General features: G+C 44.5%; 1 protein-coding gene across 2 annotated transcripts in view; it reads left to right on the top strand.

Annotated features, from left to right (window-relative positions):
• The first annotated feature begins 165 nt into the window (after positions 1–165).
• REEP1 (receptor accessory protein 1) overlaps positions 166–24,596 on the top strand; it is a 68,818-nt gene continuing 44,387 nt past the window's right edge. Inside the window, exon 1 of one of the 2 annotated variants that reach the window (XM_071447476.1) lies at positions 166–390. In XM_071447476.1, the coding sequence (XP_071303577.1) occupies positions 359–390 (32 nt within the window). In that variant the 5' untranslated portion in view covers positions 166–358. The remainder of the gene's footprint in view (positions 391–24,596) is intronic. The other variant, XM_071447475.1, reaches the window with a different exon arrangement.

Genomic DNA, 24,596 nt, shown 5'->3' on the forward strand with positions numbered 1-24,596 from the left:
GCTGTGAACAGTCCCTTGGGTTTCCTTCGTGCCCTGCTCGGCTGCGGTTGTCCAGAAGCTCCCGGTGCCGCGGCTGGGGCAGGGACCCCTTCCTCACGCCAAAGCTCCCTCCGGGGAGCGTGGGGGGCTCCCGCTCCTCCTCCCGCGGGGGGCGGCTGCGGGCCCTGCCCAGTGTGGGCGGCCGGGCCCGGCTGCGCGTTGGCTGCGGGCGGTGCCGCCAGTGAGGCTGCGCTGAGGCTGCGGGGCCGGATGGCCGAGCCGCCCGCCCCGCGCACTCGGGCGGCGGCCGGCAGCGGGCGAGCACACCGGGCGAGCCCTCCGTGCCGGGAGAGCCGGCCCTGCGGCACACGGCAGCGCCATGGTCTCATGGATCATCTCCAGGCTCGTGGTGTGAGTAGCTGCCGCTCGGCACCTGCAGCGTGCGCCCGCATGTCCGCGTGTGTGTGTGTGCGGCGTCCGCCCCGCTGCCCCTGCTGTGGATACCGGGCTAAATTTAGCAGGTTGTTGTCGGGGCCGGGGCGCTGAGCTGCCCGGCGGGTGAGGCAGGTGGGTCAGGTGGGATTTTCCAGCATGAGAAAATCACCGGGGGTGGGGTGCAGGGTAAAGCGCTGCCGCGCTGTGCAGCGCAAGGTGACAGCGGAGAAAAAGAGCGGGTGACATCGCCCGGAGGGGCTCGGGGTCCCGAGGGGCTGATGGAGCATCCACGGGTGGGAGAATGGACACGGGCTTGTCTCGGCGCTTTGTTACCGGGCTCGGGGGGTCCCGAGGGGCTGATGGAGCATCCACGGGTGGGAGAATGGACACGGGCTTGTCTCGGCGCTTTGTTACCGGGCTCGGGGGGTCCCGAGGGGCTGATGGAGCATCCACGGGTGGGAGAATGGACACGGGCTTGTCTCGGCGCTTTGTTACCGGGCTCGGGGGGTCCCGAGGGGCTGATGGAGCATCCACGGGTGGGAAAATGGACACGGGCTTGTCTCGGCGCTTTGTTACCGGGCTCGGCGTGGCCGGGGGCTCGCGAGGGGGCGTGGGAGAGGCGGCCGCGGGGTCTCCCAGGCGCCGCTTTCTTCTGTCTGTTTCGCGAAATAAATATCAAATATTCCTTTCCTCTTTGCGACTTGCCGCCCGTCCTCTCAAAAGGCGATCTCGCTCTCCCTTTAACCTGTCAGTCTGGGTTGAAGAAGCGTGTGGCTCTTTGCGTTCGTCCTACAGTTTTTCCATGGCTGAAGCTGCTCTAGGTGGGAATAGATGTAAAAATTCCCTGGAAATTCTTCCCAGGCAACAGGGGAAACGGAGCAAGCTCGAGGTATATGTTTATCTGCCCCATCTCAGGAGAGGTTTAGGGAGAAAAAGGCGTTTTGGATGTAATTTGGAAAATTCCTGGAGGAGGGAGATTACGGTCTTAAGGTGGGGCAGCAGGATGGCTGATCTCCCTCCTGGAAATGTGACTGGGGAAGGCTAATATATGGCATCAGATGAATAATGTGCCAGTTTTCTCCATCATATACATGCAGATGCCTCTCCTGCAGATTCAGGAGGACATCTGTTGTGCTCTTAAGTTATTTTAGAGCATCTGTGAGGGCCTGTCACTTTCTTTGTCTGAAAGAAACGTGCCATGATGTTGCACCATCAGCACGTTTCCAGAAAAGCATTTTCCTGGTCTCTTTTGCCATATAAGATGAAATATCAAAAGGAAAACTCACCTTTGACTTAGTTATGTTTCTGTATCAGTAAGACATTAAGTGTCAGATGTGAAGGTTTTAGGGGGCTCTGGAGTTGAATTTAGCCCCTGGAGGTCTGTCATCTGGATTCAGCTGCAGCTAGCCATTATTTGGCTTGCACTTCATTCTGGGAAAGAGTGTTAAATATTTAAAAGATTTAATCTGAACAGTATAACTGTGCAGGTATCTCTGCCAGCAATGTGTGATGTAGCATGTATTGACTAAGGCAGCTTTTCTTTCTTCCTTTACTAGACTAATTTCCACTTTGAAAAACCCCACATTATCGTGTAACCCAGCTAATCCTCAAGAACAAAGAATGTCTACACAGAGGTGGTACTTTAACTTACTTGTCTGAGCACATGCACATCTACACAGATGATTTCATTGAAGACACATGGGCTGGGTAAAAATCTGCTAGGGGCAGGACCTGGAGCGATTCACCAGTCAGGTAGTTAGCTGAGCACACAGACCTTCCTGCTCTCTTCAGTGTTATCACAATAACATGTCACAGCATGGACTCAGCTGTGCAGAGGGCAGTACCAGTTATTTGTTATGCTGCATTTTCAGTAGCAAATAATGAATATGCAGTGTAAATATTAATTATTTAGCAGTCATAGTAATAAGTAAGAATTTTGCAAGGAAACCTAGGTCAAGCCAAGCTTGGTCACCACTTTCTTTCCACTGCTGAGTGTACATCCATCCTTTAAGACTATTTTGCACCAGGAAGTGCTGGTTTGTTAAGATCCCAGTCAGAAACTTGGATTCTTCAGAGTATTGCTTAAAACACCATTTGCTAGAGGTAGCATTGCATAAAACAAGAGGAGATTATTTATAATCTTACATTCCATCAGATCCCAGAAACCCTGAGGTGTCTGACATGGAGGAGCCCTCTGTCTGACACAGCACACCATGCAGATCTGTCTGTGCAAAGGTTCCCTTACACTTTGATCTTTTCAACTCTCAGAGCATTTTTTTGTTTTGAAAGACATTTCCATTCCTCACTCCTACTGCCAGATGAAAAGGATGTTCACAAGAGAGCTTGTTGCTACACTTAGATGGAGACAAAGGTGGGCAGGTGATTTAATGTCAGGTGATGAGCAAGTTTCTCCTGTATCCAAGAGGAATGTGCATCCCACCACAGGCCAGACAGCCAGGATCCCCCTGCAGCACAGCACAGACCATCCAGAGTAACTGGGATTTGGATCCCTGACTATTTGGTGTACAGAAGGCCTTCAGATTAGGATCATGGCAAAGATTTAATCTATTTAATCCAGTTTCCCCATTTCATTATGAATCACTGGTTGATCCATCAGTACAGATAGCTGTGCTTAAGTAGAATGGCCACCTGGTTGGGCTTTTTTCCCTCTGCTTGTGTCTATGTAGTTGTTTTTTCATTAAATCTTATTAACTTATAAGAATTATGAAGAAAGTGGCGTGGTGTGGTTTAGTCACACTCTTAATGTTGATTTATGCTCTTATGACTTCTGCTGATCTCCACAGGGGCTATGTCTGATATGACTCAGCTAACAGAAAGGGCTTTAGACAAAAGCAAGCCTTTGCTTCCTTTGCTTTGTCTCTTAGGAGCTTTGCTGCTTCCACTGTCTCTGATTGGGTTGTTACTGGTTCTGTCCTGGCAGTTTCTATTTCCAAAGCATTGCTGAAGGAGAAGAACCTGTGAGCACTTCTCACCCTTTTCAGCAGGAAGCCAGGCAGCTCACTGCACACCTTCTCTTACCTCATTTCACCTTTAATGTTTGGGCTTTATGTCCAGAGTGCTGGCTGGTTCTGTTCTGCCTGCAGATCTCTGTGCTGGGAACCCTCAGAAGAGAAATGATACCTTCAGAGCAGCATCTCTGCCATAGCTGTGTGTTCAAGTCAAGGATATTATGTTCAGGATCTGCCCTAGGTACTGTACAAATGTGAAACAAAAAGGTAATTGTGTCCCTGGATGTCTTTTTCCTCTAAGAGCTCAAGTCTCATTCTCCTGTGGTACTACTCCCAAGTAGCTTTTTCACTCATCTCAGTGAGAACAAAATCAGGACATTTCTTTTCTCATGGCAGTGAATTACAGATGACTTTTCCACCAAGGGATGCCTGTGATCTCTGGAATTGCAGTTGTTGCATCTTGGAGTGACTTGTTCCTATGTCTCTCACAGCAACTGGAGTGGGAAAGCATCATTATTTGTAGGTTAATTACAGCCTTTTTTTATTCTTCATCTCTGAGTACATCTCAAAGGACATTCTGGAGCACCTGTATCTCAGTTTCTTCATCTGTGAAGTGTAATGAACTGTTGTGAATTTATCTTCCCTGAGGCAGACCAGAAGGGACCATTGGTCTGTCTTAGCACTACAAATTATTGCTGTTCATTTCAAAGGAGATTCAATTTCCCTCAAAAGGCAGAGGCCTCTCTAGGAGAAGGACTTGGGGATCTGTCTTTGTTATTGCAGACCAGTTCAGCTACAGTGCACAGCACTGGCAATCCTGGATAGCTGCTTTTGGCTGTTTTCTACAGGCCCTTTGAAGTTAAAAGTTGTGGATATAAATGCAGCCTATTGTATTGGCATGGGAATCCTGTCCTTGGTCAGAAACATGAGACTTGGGTTATGTGCTTGAGATCACACAGAACAGAAATAAAGGGTTTTGGCTCCCATTCTGAAAGTTAGACACATCACACTGCCTGTTGAAAGACTTTCAATCTGGAACACCTGGCAGAGGAAGGAAATGCCAGTAGAAACAAAGCTGGGTTAGACAGGTTATCAGTAGATGATATGATGCTATGTGATGACTTAGGCATTTGAATTCCTCCTGTGAGAAGCTTAGAAGTGCATTGCAAATTGTTGTAAAATGGTTAAATATGTTCTTCATGGTGAAAATTCACAGCCTTAATTATGATTTTTTTTTGCCTGCATTTATTTTCTTTTAAATCAAGATATCATTAATGGCCTCTCTGATCTCTTATGTTTTGATGTGAAAGAGAATGGCAGCTTTAGGTATGTTTACTGGGAATTCCCATCCCTGTGTGCTGGCTGTCCCTGGAAGGGGTTGGATTTTGAACAAAATCAAAGGGGAACCAAAGAATTCTTTAACCTGATGTGTGATTTCCTTCTCTATCACAGTTTGTTAGCTTTCTCTTTCTTGGTTATTGTGATGCTGTTTCAGCAAGGCTGTGAGATTGGCCACCCCATCTTCACCTGGTGTCAATTCATAGTGCTACTGAGTCAGACATTGATTTCATCTTTGTATCTGTAAAGAATTTCCATTTTAGAGAAACTGAGCAGATCCTTCCTCCTCCCACTTTTCATGTGTATAGGAAGCCTGAAGAAATTTATGAATGAAACAAAACCTGAAAAGTTGTATCATGGCTATTATCTGAAGGTAGAAAATGATAACTTGTGTCTTCTTTATGAGAGGCAGAGACAGGATCCACTCAAGCAAGCAGGGACTTCTCTCATAAAAGCAGAGCACAGCTTCAAGCTGTTGGTTATTGACGCATCAGCATTAGCATTTCAGCTGATGTTACCACTTGATATATATAATGTGTTGGTTATTGATACATCTGCATTTGTATTTTAGTTGTCATACATCCTGTATGTGAAGGTCTGTAGTATTCACATATTTTCTGAACAGAGAGAGACTTAATTCTCTCCCAGGATTTTCCTGAGAAGCTGTGAGAAAGCTCAGAGAAAACAATTCTTATCTCCACTAAGGTCCTTCACAGCCTGCTTTACTTGGTGCTGGCAGGTGACATGAGGGATTCAGGTGTTCATTGCTCTCTACAGGCCTCACACCAGAGGTGTAAAATTATCTGAAAATACAGCAAAGGACCCAAAGTGCAGCTTGAGCTCCCAGCCAAGGCTGTGGGATGAGTTTGCAGTGGACTCTTCTGTACTCTGGAGCTGGGAAGTGGGAAGGGCAGCCCCCCTGCCATACTTGGAGTTTACTGACAAATGTTACCTGTATAAAAAGTGGTGTAATGCCTCCAAAACAGAGGCTGCAGGCTTGCACTGCAGTGTGAAGAGCACATGGTCCCTGTGGCTGTCATGTGCATCCCTGCTGCAGCCTTTGGCTCTGCTGAGGGGGCAGAACCTGTTGGTGCCAGTAAGTGACAGAGGAGCAGCCAGCGCAGGTGCGACATTCGCCGTGCCCTTGGTGTGAAATGTGACCCTGTGATCACGCTGCAGGGGACAGCAGGGGCTGCCTGCTGCTCTGGCAGCCCTGACCCAGATTTTCTGCCCAACACAGATGTGCTGGAAATGCTCCTGGCCCCAGTGGGGAAGGTTTTCTGGTGTGCACATCACAGATCTGACTGGTTCTGGGAGGATATTTTACCAGCCTGGCAGCTATGGGATATAGCCAAGGGGCTTTGCCTCTGTACAGTATTTTGCCTTTGTAGGACCCTTTTCATTCACTGTATTAAAGCCCTTTGAAGCATTATTTTTTGTTGTTGTCATTAAAGGGATTTTTACTGCCATTGTATGGGTAAGGGCACCAAGACACACAGAGATCAAGTGATGTGTACAGAATTCCACAGGGTAACAGGTAACATATTTCCTCCAGACTGCTTGCTCAATAAGTTAATAAAAGGCAACCTGATAAAGGGAATTGGGAAGTGTGTGTGTAGTTTTTGTATGGATTTTTGATGGTGTGAGAGGGAGAGAGCAAAGCTACAGACTTAAATAGATGCTACTGAGGCAGTCAAACAACCAAAGGCCAAAGTATTCTGAATCATGACCTGTTCCCTTTCAGATCCTCAGGACTGTCCTTAGGGTAATAGTCAGCAGAAAGCAAGAGCCAGACTGCTTAATACAGGCTACTATATCAGGCATTACACTGCCTAAAATTGGTTTCCTAATCACAGGAGGGAGATTTAGATCCAAGGTACTTGAGCTGTGGTCAGTCAGTATTTCAGCTCTAAACCAGAAACCCTCATACAGGCATGACTAGTTGTGTCCTAACTAGTTTAGCTAGAAGATGCCAATTTTTACTCATTTTTAGTTACAAGTTTTGTAATCTATTGAATTACAGTTTTGTAAGACATTACCATTTCAACATTTTGCCAGTTCCATGTGACTTATTATTTATCATCTATCCTTAAGGAACAGTGGGATATAAAATAAGCTGTGTGTTTCTTTCAAAGTTTGGATGGTCCAGTGATTAGGAATGATTGAGAAACACTTTCATGTGCTCTTAGTGCAGTTAACAGAGTGAGACTGGAGCTTCCATCAGGGGTTGTGTGTTACATGGAGAGCTGTTGGGTCAAGGGGAAATGCTTGGTAAAAACTGGATGAAGGAAGACAACACACAATCACACCTCCTTCTTCCTGAGCAGCAGTTGCTTCTGAACACTAAGCACTGCATTTGTGTTTCTGCTTCCATGTCTCAGCAGGCAGAGCTGATACCTTGGGAACTTTCAGGATAATCAGGCTAAAGGTGGATGAAGATCTGAGAGCTGCAGTAGTATTAGTCAGTTTGGATTGCTGCAGAATCTTTGTATGACAAAATTTCTTCTATGTCTTCATTAGGCAGCAAGGATGTGAGTCTAGATTCCCTTTTGTTGGCTTGTCCACTTGGGACCCCTCAGATTTCAGGCAGGTCTTGTGAGGTGAAATGACCTAATGGAGGGATCCATCCATGTGATAAGGCTCATATGGCAAAATCTCCCTTAGATCACCTCTATGGTTGAAGTTAATCACATGCTGCTTTTTGCAGGGAAGGTCTCACATACTTTTGTTATCACTGGTATGCTACTTAGATTGCAAACTCTTGTGGGCAACAAGAGTATTTAGTATTTTTTAGTTCATTTAGTATTTTTTATCTTACAACATTTAGTTCATTTAGTATTTTTTATCTTACAACATCTAGACAGTGGGGGATAGTCTCTAGCTGATTCTTCTAAGTTCTGTAATAATAGAAAAATAAATAAGGTATGAATACATGGAATTCTGCATTCTAGGTAAGTCATTCTTGAGACTGATCCTGTGCTCCTCAGTAATTTCTCTGTGACACTCTTGCTGGTAAGGTGTTCATGCTCTGATTTGGCATTTTACATGCATGTAGTAAGACAGAATCTAAATTGATGAAATACAGGCAAAACAGATGGTGAGCAGAGTGGTGAGAAAGAGCTAGGAGAAGTGACAAAATGAAGATTGTATTTTATCTTTCCATGACTTGTGTGCTTTTGAAGAGGATGACTGGGGTAACAGGACACACCTGCTCATTCCATAGGTAGGACTTGGGAAGGCACTCCAGGCCTGGAGCACCATGCCAGAGCTAAAAACATGGGTGGTACTTTCCCAGGATTTGTACACAGAACCACTCCATCTTTTGCTGTGAGCCTCAGAACAGGCCCAGCTCCTTAGCAGAGAACCTGCTGTTTGTTTCTTGCTGACAAGAAAGAATAGAAGGGGAGGGCAAGGGATTTTAACTTGGGTGGTAAAGCAGAGATCTGCATGCTGGTAAAAGTGGTCACAGAGCCAGAAGCAGGGCAGGGATGGCATCAAAGGAGAGAAGCTGCTTGTACAGTAAGTAGAGATGAAGAGCAAGGATTGTGTTTCAGAAGGGACACACATTTATATGGAGGCAGAGGATTGGGTGTCACGTTGGGGATTTACTCTTGGCAGTGACTGGGAGACAACTGGTGTCATGCTGAGGAAAGGCTTGTTTCTTCAGATGCTGCTTGCTGCATCCCTGACTGCTCATGCACTAATTGCTGACAAATAAACATCCAGTTTCAAAGAAGGAATCCATCAATTGGTCAGTAAAGCTGCAGCCTCTCTTTCCCCTTTCTCTGTCATGGAGCCAATAATAATATTTTGCTTTCCAAAAATGGCAAATTTTACAGGATAACAAAACCAATATTGAAGAACCTATTTGTGAGGAGCTACAAAGAATGCCCCTCGTGTCTGGAATGTTGTGCCTTTTTGGACAGATCCCAGGGATGCCAGGACCATGTGTGTACCTGCCTGTGAATTTACCAGGCCAGTCCAATGCTATCAGTATTAATGAACAGTTGCAGCTCCTGCAGAAGAAACACTTCTGTTGAGTTCATGCTGCTGCTTCCTTTCATTCAGCTCATTTATTCTATTTCTCATTTCCAGCCTATAAATAAATGCTTGCACCGGAAAGCCAAAAACTGACAGACAGACATTTCTTGCCTCATGTTTTGAGGGAGGTTTATGACCAATAACCAAGGAAAGGGCTTGTACAGCAGATTTTATATGAGAATATCAAGAACCTGGATTCAGTGCAGTGGGAAGAGGGCAAATTATTTATTCTTTCCTGATTTGGTAACTGTAAAATAGTCTTAGTGATAATCTCTGTCTATGAAAACTGCCAGTTCTATTTTGCACATGGCAGAGCCTGATGTGGGTGTGAGGTGCCCCCAGTGGAGCAGAATTGGAGGGGCCAGGTAAATATGAATTCTGAGCTGAAATTTCCAAGCCAGTGGTCAGAAATCATGGGTGTTCTGGAATGTTTTACATAGAAAAGCTTCTTCTGTGGCAGAACTCCCCTGGCTGTCAGTCCCTGAGGAGCACTCGTGGAGAAGTGCAAGCAGGAATCTTGTTTGGCATTTCAGGAAGAGCAGCCTTGAAGGGAGGACAGATGGGAAACACCTGGTGATGGTAAAGAGCAGAGCAATCACTTCTCCATCCACCACAATATTTCATGGTCACCTTTCTCTTGATGTCTTCAGCACAAAAGCTCTGACCCTTGCTGTGAGCTGCTCTCTCCAGCTGTAGGTCCCATCAAACAGCCCTCATGATGAGGTGGTTGTTCTAGCTTGGGCAGTTCCCACAGGACTGCTCTGGGCCATGCTCTGCCTTAGGCCCTTTTGTGGTTTGAAGCTCTTGAGCCTCATTCTGCTCAGGGAAGGGTTCTGCTTGTCCTGCTGCCTCTTCTGCTTGGGAGGACATGGTCTGTGCATGTCTAAACTTAGACTTACAAGACACTCAGATTATGCGACCCACAAGAAACTATCCCTGGTGTCAGGTCAGGTTCAATCACACCATCTGGCTCCTAAATCTACCTGCAGAATTCATGGTGACATGTGAAAGAGAGAGGTGGATGCTGGAGTTGCCCTGAGGCTAAAAGGCTTTGAGTTCAGTCACGTATTGCATGGAAAAAGATTGAGTGGTTTGACTTGAGAATGACTGTAAGACAGGTGGTTATATGAAAAGGAATTGCTGGCCAGTGTTTAGATCCCACTGAGCATGTCCCTCTGCAAAAGAATCCCACAATCCTAGCTGGTATTTTTTGCTGGAAACCACAGCAGAGAGGCCAGGGGCATGATGGACACAAGCACTGAATGGGACTTTCCCTCTTCCAAACAATTCATCTGGGTCTGAGTTAAAGCACATTGTCAGGGCAGCCTGGAGGCTGTTTGCATTTTTCCCTGGCTTAATTGTACCTGTTTTGTAGCTGAACAAAGGACTCTGCTTTCCAGGTTTATTGTTTTCATTCTGCTTAGAAGGATTTTGGTCAAAACAGAAAGATGTTGCTGTTTAGAAAGAACATTAATAATTAAATTGAGATACTCTGGGGAATATACCCCATAAGGCTGGATCTGTTGAATTTAAGTAGATCATAATAGTTTCCATGGCAACACACTCTGCTGTCCTATATATACAGAAAGGGTCTTTCTCATAGGATCAAATGCAGAGAGGAAGCTGCTATTTTAAAATATACCTTAAAAACACAAACACTGAACTAAGAGCAAATTGTTTCCTCTATAAACGTTGTAGGAATTTCCTTGTCCTTGTTACACTGTGCACACCTCTTTTCAGAACTGTCAGAGTGCAATCAGTCAAACCAATCCCCTGCTGACTCTAATGATTTATAGAGAACCTGAGGTCTAATGATGCTTTCTGATATAATCTTCCTCACAGATACATCTGTATCTGGATATTTATAAAGCTGTAACTGTCATGAGCCTGCAATGGAGACTTCTGTGGTCCTTTTGAACAGGTCTGCAAAAATCCTTGTGTTCTGCTGCCTATCCTGGTGTCTGCTTGTGATCTCCCATCTCACTGTGCTCAGTAAAGCTGTTTTTATCAGTATTTTGACAGCATTGTGAGAACCTTGTGTTTGGTATGTTCTGTTACAGCTGATTACAGCTGACTCTAAGATGAGAATTCATGGTGAACACTTAGAGATAATTGAGGAACCACACATTCACTTAGAAGATTTGGAGATTCTTCATTCCATCAAGAATTGCACAAACTCTTTTCCTCTAATCCAGCAATCAAATAAATGTATAATTTTATGTGCTCAGAAAAGCCTTACAGCCATGTGATCAGTTACAAAATCTGTGTGAAGTGAAGTGTGATCATCCAAACAAAAAAGATGAAATTCAATAGAAAGCTTCTGAATGTAACTAAGAAAGAAGTCACACTACATGATGGGGGGGAAAAAATTTTGTATGTGGAATAATTAAAGCTTCTCTATTGTGCCCTTCTAAGTAGGCTAAGGGGTGCAGTGCCAAATTTCAGCAAGAACTGCCACAAAAAAAAAATCCCAGTCCTGGCTTGTGGTAAACCTGAAGAATCAAGGCTGGATTTTCTGCAGACAAACTAAATAAATAGATGAAAAATGCTATTTCAATGCAAACCTCAATAATTTTTTCATCCCTAGGGCAATACCTGAGCTTAAAATTGTGTCAACTGGTTGCTGCTTTGCTGAGGTCAGGGAGTGGTTTAAATCCACCCAGGTGGGAGACTTAAGGTTGTTTTTGTAGTTCAGAATAGTGAAGGCCTTGCAGAGGGTGCCAGCTGCATCCTGGAAAATGGAATATTATGGGACTGAAGTTGGCCAGTTCAATGGAGGACTTGTGTTCTTGGTGAGCTTTGAGTTAAGCTGCCCTTTGAGTGGTGACAGTGAAGGACAGAGGGCTCCTGTCATGATCCTTGCATTTTGGTATTGGGAGTTTCATCAGGAAATAGGAATTTGGGTTTGCCTGCACTTCAGGCACCCAAGCCAATTGAATGGGCCATCCCAAAGCTGGAATGAAGACCCCTCTGGCCTCACCTCTGGAGCTCTGCTGGGCTTCACTAGCCAGCTTTTGTCTATGGAGTGGTCATACCCACTGAAAGCTGAGGGTGAAGAGCATGACCACCTTCCCTTTAGGTTCAATCTAAAGAATGCAAATGCCTTCTGGCACCCTAGCACATATTTAAAGGTACTTTAATCCCATCAGACAGGCTGAAACTCTGTGATCTCTGCTGCTTCATGCCTGTACCTGGTGTGAAGCTCTGTCACACAGGCTGCTGGCTAACCATGGCCATTGGCTCTGAGCTCATCCCTGATCCTGCCTACCTTAAACCACTGCTGCTCTGCAGGCTTTTCAGAGCTGGACAGGCCAGCAGCTCACTGACAGCCATTTCCAGGGCCTGAGGGGATGTGACATATGTGATTTATGATACACACTCTCTGCCTGTTTCTACATATTGTTCCTAGACCACTGCAAAATCAGCAGAGCTGCTTGAGACCCTGCAGACAGCCACTGAAAGATTCTTGCCTGCTGTCCATGAAGCAGGATGTGCATTTTAAATTTATGAGTACTATGCCTGATTTTGCATGGTACTTTAAAATTAACCAGTCTGCTTTCCATGTAGTTTGTGGTAATTCATATTTAATCTCATGTAAACCCATTCTGTAAAATCATACCCCCCCACCCCCAAGGATTTATTTATAGATGAGATATTTTTTCATCTCTTTGATATAGTGTGTCCTGAGATTTCTTGCACTCAGATGTGCTATACAGCTAAACTGGAGTAGCTCAGCATTCTTTTTCAATTATTATTCTGCTGAGGTTTGCAGATACTTGGCTGTAACAAATCAGGTCCCTGTTCAAACACCATTATAATTTATGTATATTCTTGAGACCAGGAAACCTCACTCTGAGCAGCCAGGCCATAAATGGCTGAAGTCTGTGTAAATTCAGTTCTCCAGACACATTTTATACAGCTACACGTGTTTGAAACACTTTAACCATTTCATTTCAAAATAGAAATGCTTTATTTACAGTGGCACTTGCAACATTGTCATCCTCCTGTGTGAATCCCCTTGCTGAGAGAGGGGACAGACACTGGGCTGTGGCATTTAACCCAGCAGTATTAATGAATAAGAAATGATGAAGAGCATGCATGTGATAGCATGCAGTGTGGGTGTTCCCACAAAAAGTACAGGCTGCCTTCTCAAGCAGCTGCTTATTTAGAAATCTCTGAAATGGTCCTTGAAGAATTGGCTGTCTTCCCCTTTGCTTTTCTCCCCAGTTATTTCTCTGAAGTCTCCATCTGGCTCCTAAGACTCAGTTTATATTTTATTTTATATTTTGAGTAGCTGCCAGCTGAAAGGTACATGTGTGAGAGGAAAGGTGAGAATGGAAAAGAGGTGAAGTTTCTAAGCCAAAAGAAAGAAGAGAGGCAAAGCCCCTTCTGTTCAGAATTGTGCAATGCACAGGCTCTTTACCCAAGCCTGAGACAAAGTGCTGTTCCTCATGGTGTAGGGATGGAGCTGTGCCTGTGTCACAGGCTTTGATCTGAACACATTTGTGTTTGGGGAAATGCAGAATAGAAGAGAGCAGCATGGCTTATCCCTTTTGCTCTCTAAGGCTCTCAGCTAGAGCCTGAAATTCATGGACATGAGAATTCTGGGAGAGATCAAAATTGAATGCAAATGGGAACATGACATCTTCTGTCAGAAGGAGGATTGAGTATCTGGATAGCAACACTGCTGTATTGAGACATTAAAAAAACCTGATGTCTTCATCAAATTGTGAAACTGGATTTTAAATCCCAACTTCTATAATGCATGCATATATTGCATATATCTGTGACCATCAGATATTTTGATTTGTACTCTGAACCTGCGGGGCTGTGTGCGTGCTCTTTTCTGAGAAAATATTGCCTGGTACTTTATTTTGAATGGAAATGTTCCTGTAAGTGCTTCCAAGAAATCACCTGATGAGAGTAAATGAGAAATGTGGGAATTGCTGGGATGTGCTCACAGTGAGATTGTCTCTCTGTGTGATGATGGGGGTGGCACAGAAGCAGTGCCTGGAAACTGCAGCTTCTCTTTCTAGATCTCACACTGCCTGGGCTGTGACCAAGCTGCTGATTTCCAGTGCTGAAAACCATTTATTTTCCAGCATGGGCAATGGAACATGTAGATATCTGTCATCTCAGCCTTCCTCTGAAAGTTTTTACCCTAGGTATCTATTTGTCCAAAATTTAAAATTGTCAGATGTCATTGTAAAGCTCTCAATATGAGCTGCTGTGCCAGGAAATGCTTCAGTAGATACCTGTCCTTGCTAGTGAGCCTTGCCTGCTCTTTAGGTAATAGGTGGTTGTTAAGAAAATATAATGTAGGTGAATAGTAGTTGTGCTGTAAAGATCAGTGGAAGTAAAAAGAAACCCCTTTCTCTCTCTTACCTTTAGTTAAAGACCCAAACTTCACTCACTAGGATATTACAGGGCTTCAAATCTAGTCTTTTGGTGTAACAGGGAAGTGTTTAACCTGTTAAGCTTCAGGGAGAAGCTATGGTAAGATTGGAAAATATCAGAAATTTAAAAGAAAATCAAATATTTGTCAAGGAATACAAAACCTGGAGGTATTAAAAAGATAAAATTATTTGTGAGGAATAGGGAAGGAATTGTCTTTTTGTAGCAGAAGTGTGTTCACTTGTGAGGTGAATCATGATATAGGAAAGTTAAACAGATGTAGAGAGATTTCAAAGTTCAGAAGAGAAGCCTTGCATTTTAAGAAACATCCCAGAGTGGCAAAGGAAATGTGTCTAAGTTCTACTTGTACAGATTGTACATGGATACTCTTTGTTGAGCAAAAGCAAAGGTATTCTAGAATGCTCTGTACAGATTGCATGAGCTGTACCTGTCCCATGCACCTGGCCAGTGAATTACAAGTCAGAGTATTTAACTTCAGCTGCAGTTCTGGGCAATATGCAGGTGTCACTGAGAGGATGGGCAGGAATTTTGGAGACTGGGCAGCTGAATCTCTACCTGGGTTATCTTAGCCCACCCACACTGTGGGCTGGTAAGCTCTGAGCCAGAAAAGTGACAATATCCTGCCCAACCCAAGCAAGTTAAAGGACAACAGATGCAGCTTTTGTGTGTCAGCACTGCATGATGGATGTCCAAGCAGGGGAGTGCTCAGCTGGGCTGATGTACAAAGTACAAAATGTACAAAGGGGATCTGAGAACTCAGCTATTTCCCAAAAACTTGGAGAGAACTGATTGAACATGGTGAAAGCTTACAGAGGTGCTGGTATTTCTGTGCCTAGGGTACTGCTGGGTCCTTAAGTACAGCCCTGAAAAGCCTTTTAGAATGATTAGATCAGAAAAATTAAAGATTTCTGGACCCTGGAGTGTGTATTTGTCCTGTTACTGTCATAGGTCAACCCTTCAACAGTACAGAATATAACTTTTCTTAGGAGCAATTTCATTTAATCTTTCTTCATTTAACCTGAAAATACAGTTCTCCAACCTCTGAAGGATGAATTTAGGTTGTCTGGAGGAGATTGTCATTTAAGAAAGCCCTTTAAATCAATTTTAGCTTGATCAAGGCTTTGCAGCCCTTGATCTTTTTAAAAAACTATCATAGCATGAGTATTAACCATGTGTGGGTCATTCACTTTCCCTGTGAGGCTCCCAGCTCCAGCAGAAGAAAGGTTGTGTCATTTTATCTCCAGATATGTGCTGTGGGCCATGATGTTTGGCATAGGGGTAAATAAGCTGATGATGACCTCTCTACTCATGGCTTTGTGTAAGAATAGATCATGCAGCAACATTACCATAAAACCATGATAGCAACTGCACAGTTAATGACACAAAGCCTTGTATGTGAGTGTGTGGCTGTAGAGATAAGGGAAATGTACTGTTCCTCTAGCTCACCAAAAATGACTAAGCAAGAGAATTAGAGCACTGTTTGTAAATATTCATTTCATCTCCCTGCCCCTCTTTTTGAAGCTCTGCTAACAGCACCTCTTCTGTGTGAAGTCCCAGAGCTAAGATGGTGTGGTGCTATTCTCCACATGCTTCCCTTGGCAATCCAGTGGGTATTGCCCAGCTTGGCTCCTTGGGGACAGCACAAATGCAAAGGAAAGGGAGTGGTGGGGCTGAGGAAGAAGGTTCTCCAAGCAGCAAGGAAGAATCTCCTCATCATCCAGGAACTGGATCCCTGGCCCTGCTGTGCCTCTGACCATAGGAATGATGGAGAGCTGTTCTCTTCCAGATCTCAGCACAGGGCTGGGATAGCAAGGGGATTATCCAGCAGGTTGAAGAAAGTGATTGTTCCCCTCTCTTTTGCAGCTATGGGGGGATGTCACAGTTTCTGGCTGGAGTAGAGTATCCCATTTGAGTTTCCCTGGTAGAAGGAGAGCCCTGGCAGCAATGAGTCCAGTGGAAGAGGGTTGGAGAGCATGGTGCACCAGAAGAGATGAGTGGGGTGTTTGTTCTGCCTTAATAAGAAATGGTGAAGGGGAGATGTCATTGCTGTCTTCAAAAATGAGGAGAATTGTTACAGAGAAGGCTTTTTGTGGAGGTGCAGCAAAAGGGGGAGATGTGGCATTCACATTCTCTGAACAGAGAGAGACATAATTCTCTCTCAGGATTTTTCCTGGAGAAGCACAGAGAGAAGAAGAGAAAACAATTCTCATCTCCACTTGCTGCTCCTGTTGTTTTTGCACATGTGGAATGTGTTAGGAAGATTGTTTACCTGAAGTGATTTGTCAATTGGATTCTGCTGAGGATGGTTTTGATTCCTTGGCCAATTGGCTCAAACCTGTGACAAACAGTCACAGGTTTTTCTTTAGTATTCTTTAGTATCTTTTGTATAGTATCTCTTTAGTATAGTTATAATATAGTATTAATGGAATATAGTATAGTTTTAATAAAGCAATTGTTCAGCATTCTGAATCATGGAGTCAGATGCCAACCATTCCCTGTGTCAGGGATTCCCTGTTTTCAATAGGGAGAGGCAATGGAAACAAGTTGCAGCAAAGGAAATTCCAATTTTATATATATAAATAATTCTTCAAAGCAAGGGTAAGCAAGCAGGAACAGGAGTCCAGAGATGAAGATACTGAACATTTGACTGGATGGGGCTCATGATTTATTTCTGGCAAGGGATTGGTGCTGCTCCTTTGTTCCTGGGTGAGCCTGGTTCCTCCAGATTCAGCCCTGGGGGAAGTGCTCCTGCTCTGCAGTGAGCATTACCAATGCAAGCTCAGGAGCCCAGTGCTGGGTGCTGGCTGTTCCATGTGTTCTCCAGGAGAGCTCCAGAGCTTCAATAGGTACATTGTGACCATTGTGGGTGAGTATGTGAAGGAGAAGATGTGAAACAAGAGGTGCCACTGGGCTGTCATTTTGGTGTGCTTTCCATTCTGTGTGTGAGCCCAAGCCCACTCTCTGCCCATGCATCCCATAATGAATCTCATTCCTCTGTAGGTGCTAACCACCCCCAGCCTGTGAAGTGCTCTGGGGAGCCTCTCCCATTGCCTTGTCACAATGGGTGTCACCCCCGTGGGGCTGATGCTGCCCTGGGACAGCCCTGAGAGGTGCCAGGTCAGGGTGTTATTTAGGCTGCCCCAGCTGCTCTTTTGTACCACTTATCCTAACACCATGATTTAGGATTAGCCACTAAATGGTCATTTTTCTTCTAATTTATTTTAATTACAGGCAAAGAATTGTCCTGGTAGTTGAAGCTGAATTCAGAGGTGTAGCCAGCAGATCTGATTGATTATTCATTAGGGGTCCATGGCTTCAGAACAGAGCTGTGTTTCCTTCTGCTTTCCTCTCCCTTATGTCTGGGTTAGTCTGGAGGCTGCTCTGTATCAGTTCAGCTCCAGCTGGAGAGCTCTGCTTTCATGTTTATCTCAGTTGCACCATGCATTTCATTACAATGGTGTTATTAGCTGTATAAAATGGAGGGATTAAAAAGGATGAATGAAATGACAAAAGACCCTGGAGGAAAGAACTCTATTAAATTCACACCACAAACCCTAGTCAAATACTTGTTAGAAAAGACTAGAAGTCTTTCTTTTTCAAGCTGCATGAGAGTTTCTTGTTTTCCTGTGTTTTAAAATAAAAGTTATGCAGGTCCTAGTACGAAAGCAGGTGCCCAGCCACTCCCTAAAATGTTTATAGTACCCAGAAGAAATACCAATCTGTGTGTGTGGGCCAGAAAGAGAAACTTGGTCTGCATGGCCTGTGAACTCACAGCAATTTTGCAGCTGTTATATTTAGCATGTGGCATTCTGATACCCGTGCTAACCAAAGCATGGAGCTGGGCTGAATATTCTGAAATTACCTGTAGAATCATCTTGCCTTAACTTTCTTACACTCTTGCTTTAAAACTGGAGTTGAAAACTGGGCACTGATATATCATGTCCTGATATGATTCTTCCTGTATGATTTTGATGTCTCACTTTCTTATCATTTAAAATAGACATAAACCAGTAATTAAATAGAAATAATCAGAAATCAGTAGTAATGCCACCAGCTTTGATATTCACATCAATAATATTCATACTGCACTTTGAAATCCTCCTTTGAGATGTGTTATCAAAATGAGAAGAAATGTTTTAAAGATGTATGTGGGTGATTTGTTTGTTTGTTTACTTAACTAAGAGGTGGACATTGGTTCTGGAACCTGGAGGTTACACTGAGTTGGGTCCCACTTGTTCTCAGTGAGTCTGGTCCTTCAAAATGTTTGGTCTTCTGGGTTTTCTGGTTAATGTTCTGGAATCCTCAGAGAGGTGAGAAAATCACTTCCTGATGGAAGGAGTTATGCTGTGAATTTACCAGCATCTGGTAAGTAACAGTAAATTAACATTAAATTAACATGTACTGTTAATTTACCAGCATCTACCGGATCCTCCATAGTAGTGGAAGGTGGCCCTGCCCATGGCAGGGGTTGGAACAGCAGCAGGATTTCACCTCAGGCTGTTTTGCACCAAGCTGGCCATGACTGTGCCTGACCATTTCTGGACCAAACTGCTCTCCTTGGCTAGCAGAGAGATCTACCCTGGGTTTCTCCTCCTCTGAGAGCTTCTGGAGAGCTCCAAGGCCCAGAGGTACTCACAGCAACCTTGGGACTGCTTGATCTGTTACAGTAGATTGAGTCATTGGTAATCTATGGAAAGTCAGTATTTTGCATTGCTTTAGCTGAGTGTTTGGGCCAAAGAGACTTTCTGGTTTAATTTTGAAATTGCATGGAGCTAAAATATTCCTTGCATTTAGTTAAGCACTTCTAGTAATGTTCTGTCCCTGAGAAGCTGAAGTAACAATACTCTAAGGAGGTTATGTTGCAATTGATTTGGATGTGTTATGGTTTAATTTAATTTTTTTATTCCTGTTTTCTGTCCCAAGAGTACACCACAAGAAGTCTAAAGCTGCCTTTCAGTGAGATGTAGATGAACAGGAGCTTTTGTTTCTCACCACTTCCTCAGACAGTGGTAGCACTTATGGTTTGATGGTGGAAGTCTTCCGTAAACTGAACTGAGTTTTCAGATACAGAGAATGTAGTAGGATTATGTTCTCAGTTTGGGTTTCTGTATGTGGTTATACTTCCTAAAAGGTGATTCATATAGTATCAGTCAAAATAATTCCAAAATAATACTTTCAACATGATGTGGTTTTCTATGAAAATAATGTGGAGCTTCTCTGTTGATAAGCAATCCATAGTTTGTACCTTTTTTTAGCCTAGAAATCAGTTTGGTTAGGTTATAAGTTTTTCTGTTCCTTTTCATATCATGAGCCTACCATAAATCTGTAGGCTAACTCACAATGCAGATTTTGAACCATCTGTCAGCTCTGGAATATAATATCAGTGCTTCTAAAAAAGCTTTTTCCCACATAAACATCCCCCTCTCCAGAGTCAGGAAAAGCAGCCCTTCCCATCTAAAACATACCATTTAGTTTTCAAATTGCCATTTATCTGACTTGGAGAAAAACAAAGCTCTCAAGGCCAGAATTATAAGGTCAGTACTGGACAGGGAGAACATTGGGGCACCCAGACCCTGAGCCCTGCATTTTGGAGCAGTGGAGCTGGGTGAAGATCTGACCTGGTCACAGAACAGGAATGTTTTCTTTTCCAAAAGATACAGATTTGATTTCCCTCAGTATCACATTTTGATGGATTGATTGCTTCTTCTTCCCCAGAAGAGTGATGAAGCCGTGGGCTGAGCCAGCTGTGAAAATGCGGATTTTATGATTGGATTTTCACAAATATGAAAATGAATATTATATGTGTTGTGTTAGAAAGTAATGCTGCATTAATTCTCCTAAGTAGTGTGTTAAATATAGTTTTAGGTTATAACAAAATGTTAAAATAGAACCTATGCTATATAAAATGCTTTTTTTTCCCTAAAGAAAGTACTAGCACTGAGATAGCAGTTGCAAGACACCTAAATCTTTCAGAGAAAGAGAATTTATTGCTCCATTATCAGGAGAAACTGACTTCTTCCTGCCTTGCTCTGGCAGGATGATGCTGTTAAGATTATGAGGAAGAAGTTGACAATGACCAGACAGAATCCTGTATTTGAATGGATTTATGCATCATGTATAAGATGTATGAATATGCAACAGGTTATTGTTTTTAAGGGTTAATCCTCTGTTAATGGGTGTCCTTTTTTGGGCTTATTTTGCCCAGAAAGAGGTACCCGGACATCTGTAACTCTGTTTCTATTGTCCTAATTAAAATTGTCCAAATTATTATTACTCTAATTGTATTACTACTTTTATAACCATTTTATTACTATTAAACTTAAAGAAAATATTTTAAAAACAAGTGATCAGTGTTTCTCCCACCAGCACTGGCTGCAAGCTGGGGCCGTGGGCTGTTTCCTCCCGTGGTGCTGCTGAGCTGGGGCTGGAGAGGGAGGAGCAGCAGCAGCACAAATGCCTCTGGTGAGGCCCACGAGACCCTATCTCTGCCAGGCAGCTGCTCAGAGCCTCCTGGGCTGTGCCAGCCTCAGTTTTCTTGTTTACTGCAGCTTCTCACAGGTCCCACACCAGCCCCACACGCTCTCCACACAGACCCCTCTTCAAACAATGTCTGGGTGACAGCAAATTCCTCTCTCTCATCAGCAGCTCCACTGATGGCAGCGTGAAGTAGAACAGAGCAGCAGCTTAGTAAACCTCCACCTGCAAGGAATTTACTTCCTAAAATAGCTGCAGAGCTGTGGGGTATTTTTATAGCAGCCACACAGGCATTCTCTGTTCTGAAGGACTGGAAGGAGAACTTTCAAGTGTTGGCTTGAGTGTGAATCGATAGAATTCTGCCTGAGTTTGAGGAGAGTCTGGAACAGTAACCCTGGGAAGGGTTAAGTACCTGCCTAATCTTGAATGGACTTTAAATATGATACTCAAGGGTACCCCTGCAAACATAACCCTGTGAAAACCCTTCACTGCTGGTAGCTTTTCTAGGAATGTCAGGCTTTGGTAGGCATCACGTGCCCTGTCATAACAATCCCAATATTTAACAAGATCTCTCCATCAGTAATGGAGTTATTTTAGCATTTCTATCTTCTTGTTACAGGAAGTGTGGAAAAGGGAACAGTGAGGACTGGTCTTTTTAGACCAGTCTGAATGTAGAGTTTCTATGTGAACAAATGTAATAGCTCACAGAATCATTGAGGTTGAAAGAGACCTTCAAGATCATCCAGTCCAACTGCCAACCCCAGGCAACCACAGTCACCCCTAAACCATCTCCCCAAGTGCCACATCCCAACACCTCTTGAACACTTCCAGACATGGTGACTCACCACCTCCTTGGGCAAATTATTCCAATGCCTAACACTCTTCCAGTGAATTTTTTTTTCTAATATCTAATTTGAACGTCCACTGGTGCCACTTAACACCATTTTCTCTCAGCCTTTCACTGTAGACACCACAGAGGAGACCAACCCCACCTCACTACAACCTCCTGTCAGTTCTAAAGAGCAGTGAGGTCTCCTTGAGCCTCCTCTTTCTCCACAACCCAAGTTCCCTGAGCTGCTCCTCATAGAACATGTCTTCTAAGCCCTTCACCAGCTTTGTTGCAGTTCTCTGGACATGTTCCAACACCTCAACATCCTTTTAGAAGTGTTGAGCTCAAAACTGAGCACAGCACTTGAGATGTGTCCTCACCAATGCCCAGCACAGGGGGACAATCCCTTCCCTGGGATTGCTGGCCACACTATTGCTGATACAGGCCAGAATTCTATTTGCCCTCTTGGCCACCTGGGCACACTGCTGGCTCATTCCCAGCTGGCTGTCAACCAGCACCCCCAGGTCTCCTTCTGCTGAGCAGCCTCTCAAACCACCCTGCCCCCAAATGCTTGGGGTTGTTGTGACCCAAGCGTAGTTGTGTGACAGCTCCAGGCTGGTCAAGGCCCATTTCTCCACCCATCCCCACTGCTGTTTCTTCACCTGTTTGTGCCTGGCCATCTGCCAGCTGCTGTGTGAGGAGTGGCCTGGCTGAGGAAAACAACAAAGGGTCATGACAACTGCAGAGGAACGTGTTTGGGAAGATGAAGGCTGCTTAAATTAGAAGCATTAAGGACAGTCCTTGACTTGCTGTTTCTGATGGAAGGCCAGAAGCAGAACTGCTCAGGCAGTGTCCCTGTGCCCTGCAGCCACACCGGGAGGAGCAACTGGGTTTCAGCAGCCATTAGGCTACATTAACCAAGATGAAGTTTCACTTTGCTTCTGTAGTAACCTGGCTGAGAAGTTGGAGGTGGATCTGGATGGAAAGCAAAGCATCTTTGTGTTAGAGGTCTCCTGGATGTGCCTTCTGCTTCCTTGGTGTGGGTGTGTTTGTTCTTTGGAAGTGTGGACGTGAGGACATGGTCCTAGCAGACCAGAAGAATTCAGCAGGTCACCAAGGAGGCGCAGAGGAAACTTTCCCAAAGCAGAGGGATGTGCTGGGTGGCTGTGCAAGTGGAGCTTTACCTGCATGACTGGCTGAGTGACATGGGCACACCTGCACGTTTGTGCTTGGGCACTGAAGCAGCCCCAAAAGGATTTGATTCAAGTGGAGTTTGAAGTGAGCCTGATCTGTCCCAGGGATATCAGGACCCAGCGCTTTCCTTGAGAGATATTTTTGTCATGAGTGCTCTCAGAGTGTATCAGGGTGTCAGTCTGGCGTGGTCAGGTATCCACATCTCCTGGGGCCCAAGGTGGGGATGGTGTCAGCTGTCACCCTGGGGGTGAGCAGGCAAGCTCCTGACTTCCCTGGAGCCACCATTCTGCTGAGCAGTGACTGCAAAGAATCTGCAGGAGCCACCTCCTAGGGAATATAGGAATATAGCTCCTCTGCAGCTGGTGCTTCTTGCACCCCAGCCCCCTCTTGAATATCAGGCATTTGGCCTGTCCAGGGACTCAAATTAACCCTTTCCCTTACCTTGTGCACTGCTTATTTTCACATCCCTGACTGCTGGATTTCAACCAGGAACCTTCAGTGCAAAGACAGTGCTGTTTATTTTTAATCTGTGGCACTGTGGGAACATTAATTAGGACTGATAATAAGGAACACAAACCTATTGGCACCCTTCTTGGTTGTATCATTGAGGAATGCTGGCATGGTGACAGCTCAGCTTCTGTTTTCTGGGCCTGAAACACACACTAGCCAGTAAACATGTTGAGAAAATAGGAAATATCTCATTGATTCCTAAATGTGTCCATCCCTGTGCACAGAAGTTGCTGTCTTGGCTGCTGTGTGCCTGTGAAATGGGAACATTTGTTATTTATGGGCAAAATAAGGGCAGTTCTATTTGTGTTGTGGTGGTACAAAGTTCTAAGTGTTTGGGCAGCCCAAACACTGCTGGTGGCATGGTAACTAGAGGAGCAAAACTTGGGAGCCTTGGGATGTAGATAGCCCCTGCTGGTGTATTTGTAACAGCACCCAGAAAATACCCCTGTGGTTAAAAGTGCTCAAGGGAGTGGATGTGCAGGCATTTCTGGAGGTAACCTGAGTCCTGGCAAGAACTCCTGAGAATCACTAAGAGCCTTTCCATTTATTGCAGGGGCTATTTTATGGAGCATGAGAGTTAATTTTGTGGGTAAGTGACTTTTCCATGAGGAAAGCAGCATCACCAAATCAGAACCCAAGATGTCCTGTGGGACCCTCCCAGGTCATGGTAGCAGCTCTGAGGCTGCTCCCCAGAGTGTAGCCTGGATTCTGTCAGGAATACTGGCACATCTGGGATAGCCTGTGCTCTTTGATGGTCAGACCACTGCTCCAGCAGATCCACAGAAGGAATAGAAGGATTTTAGAGCCAGGTCTGACTGTGGCTGTCCTGCTAAGTGGAGACAGAAGGAGCTTTGGTGATGATGCAGCTGCTCCCCTGGAATATGACAGGGTTTGTTAAAGAGGAGCCAACAGTTCAGTTGCTTTACTATTCCCCTGACAATCAGGAAACCCCACAATATGGGAAGCTTCATCCTTTCCTGTGTCATTTAATGGTAAACTTGAATAATGAAACCCAAACCCCAAATCCTACATAATGTAATTATATTAATAAATACAGTTAATCCATTCCACATAATATCTCCTGGTGGTACAGGGGGTTTCTCCCCTCCTTTTGCCTTTGTTCTCTTTATTGAGTTGAGCATCCTCTTGCTCTGCATCAGGAGGAGTAAATAAAACCTCAGTTGTCTGTCTTTGTTGCAAAAGAAACATTTACAGCCTTTCCAGTCCCTCTTATGGATCCTCCCCAGTGCACTTCCACTTTCCCTGTCCTTCTCTTTCCCCTCCTGCCTTCGTGTCTCCCTTTTGACAAAGAATGACCAGAAGCACATGTAATGACCCAGGCTGGGGATTGCTGCTGCTGAGGTGCCTAATAGGATTATAGGATTTTCAGCATTAATCCTTATCCTATTCTT

This window comes from Agelaius tricolor, unplaced genomic scaffold, assembly GCF_023055355.1.
Source record: "Agelaius tricolor isolate 1412-34295 unplaced genomic scaffold, bAgeTri1.0.p SCAF_24, whole genome shotgun sequence".
In the NCBI taxonomy this organism is placed as follows: domain Eukaryota; kingdom Metazoa; phylum Chordata; class Aves; order Passeriformes; family Icteridae; genus Agelaius; species Agelaius tricolor.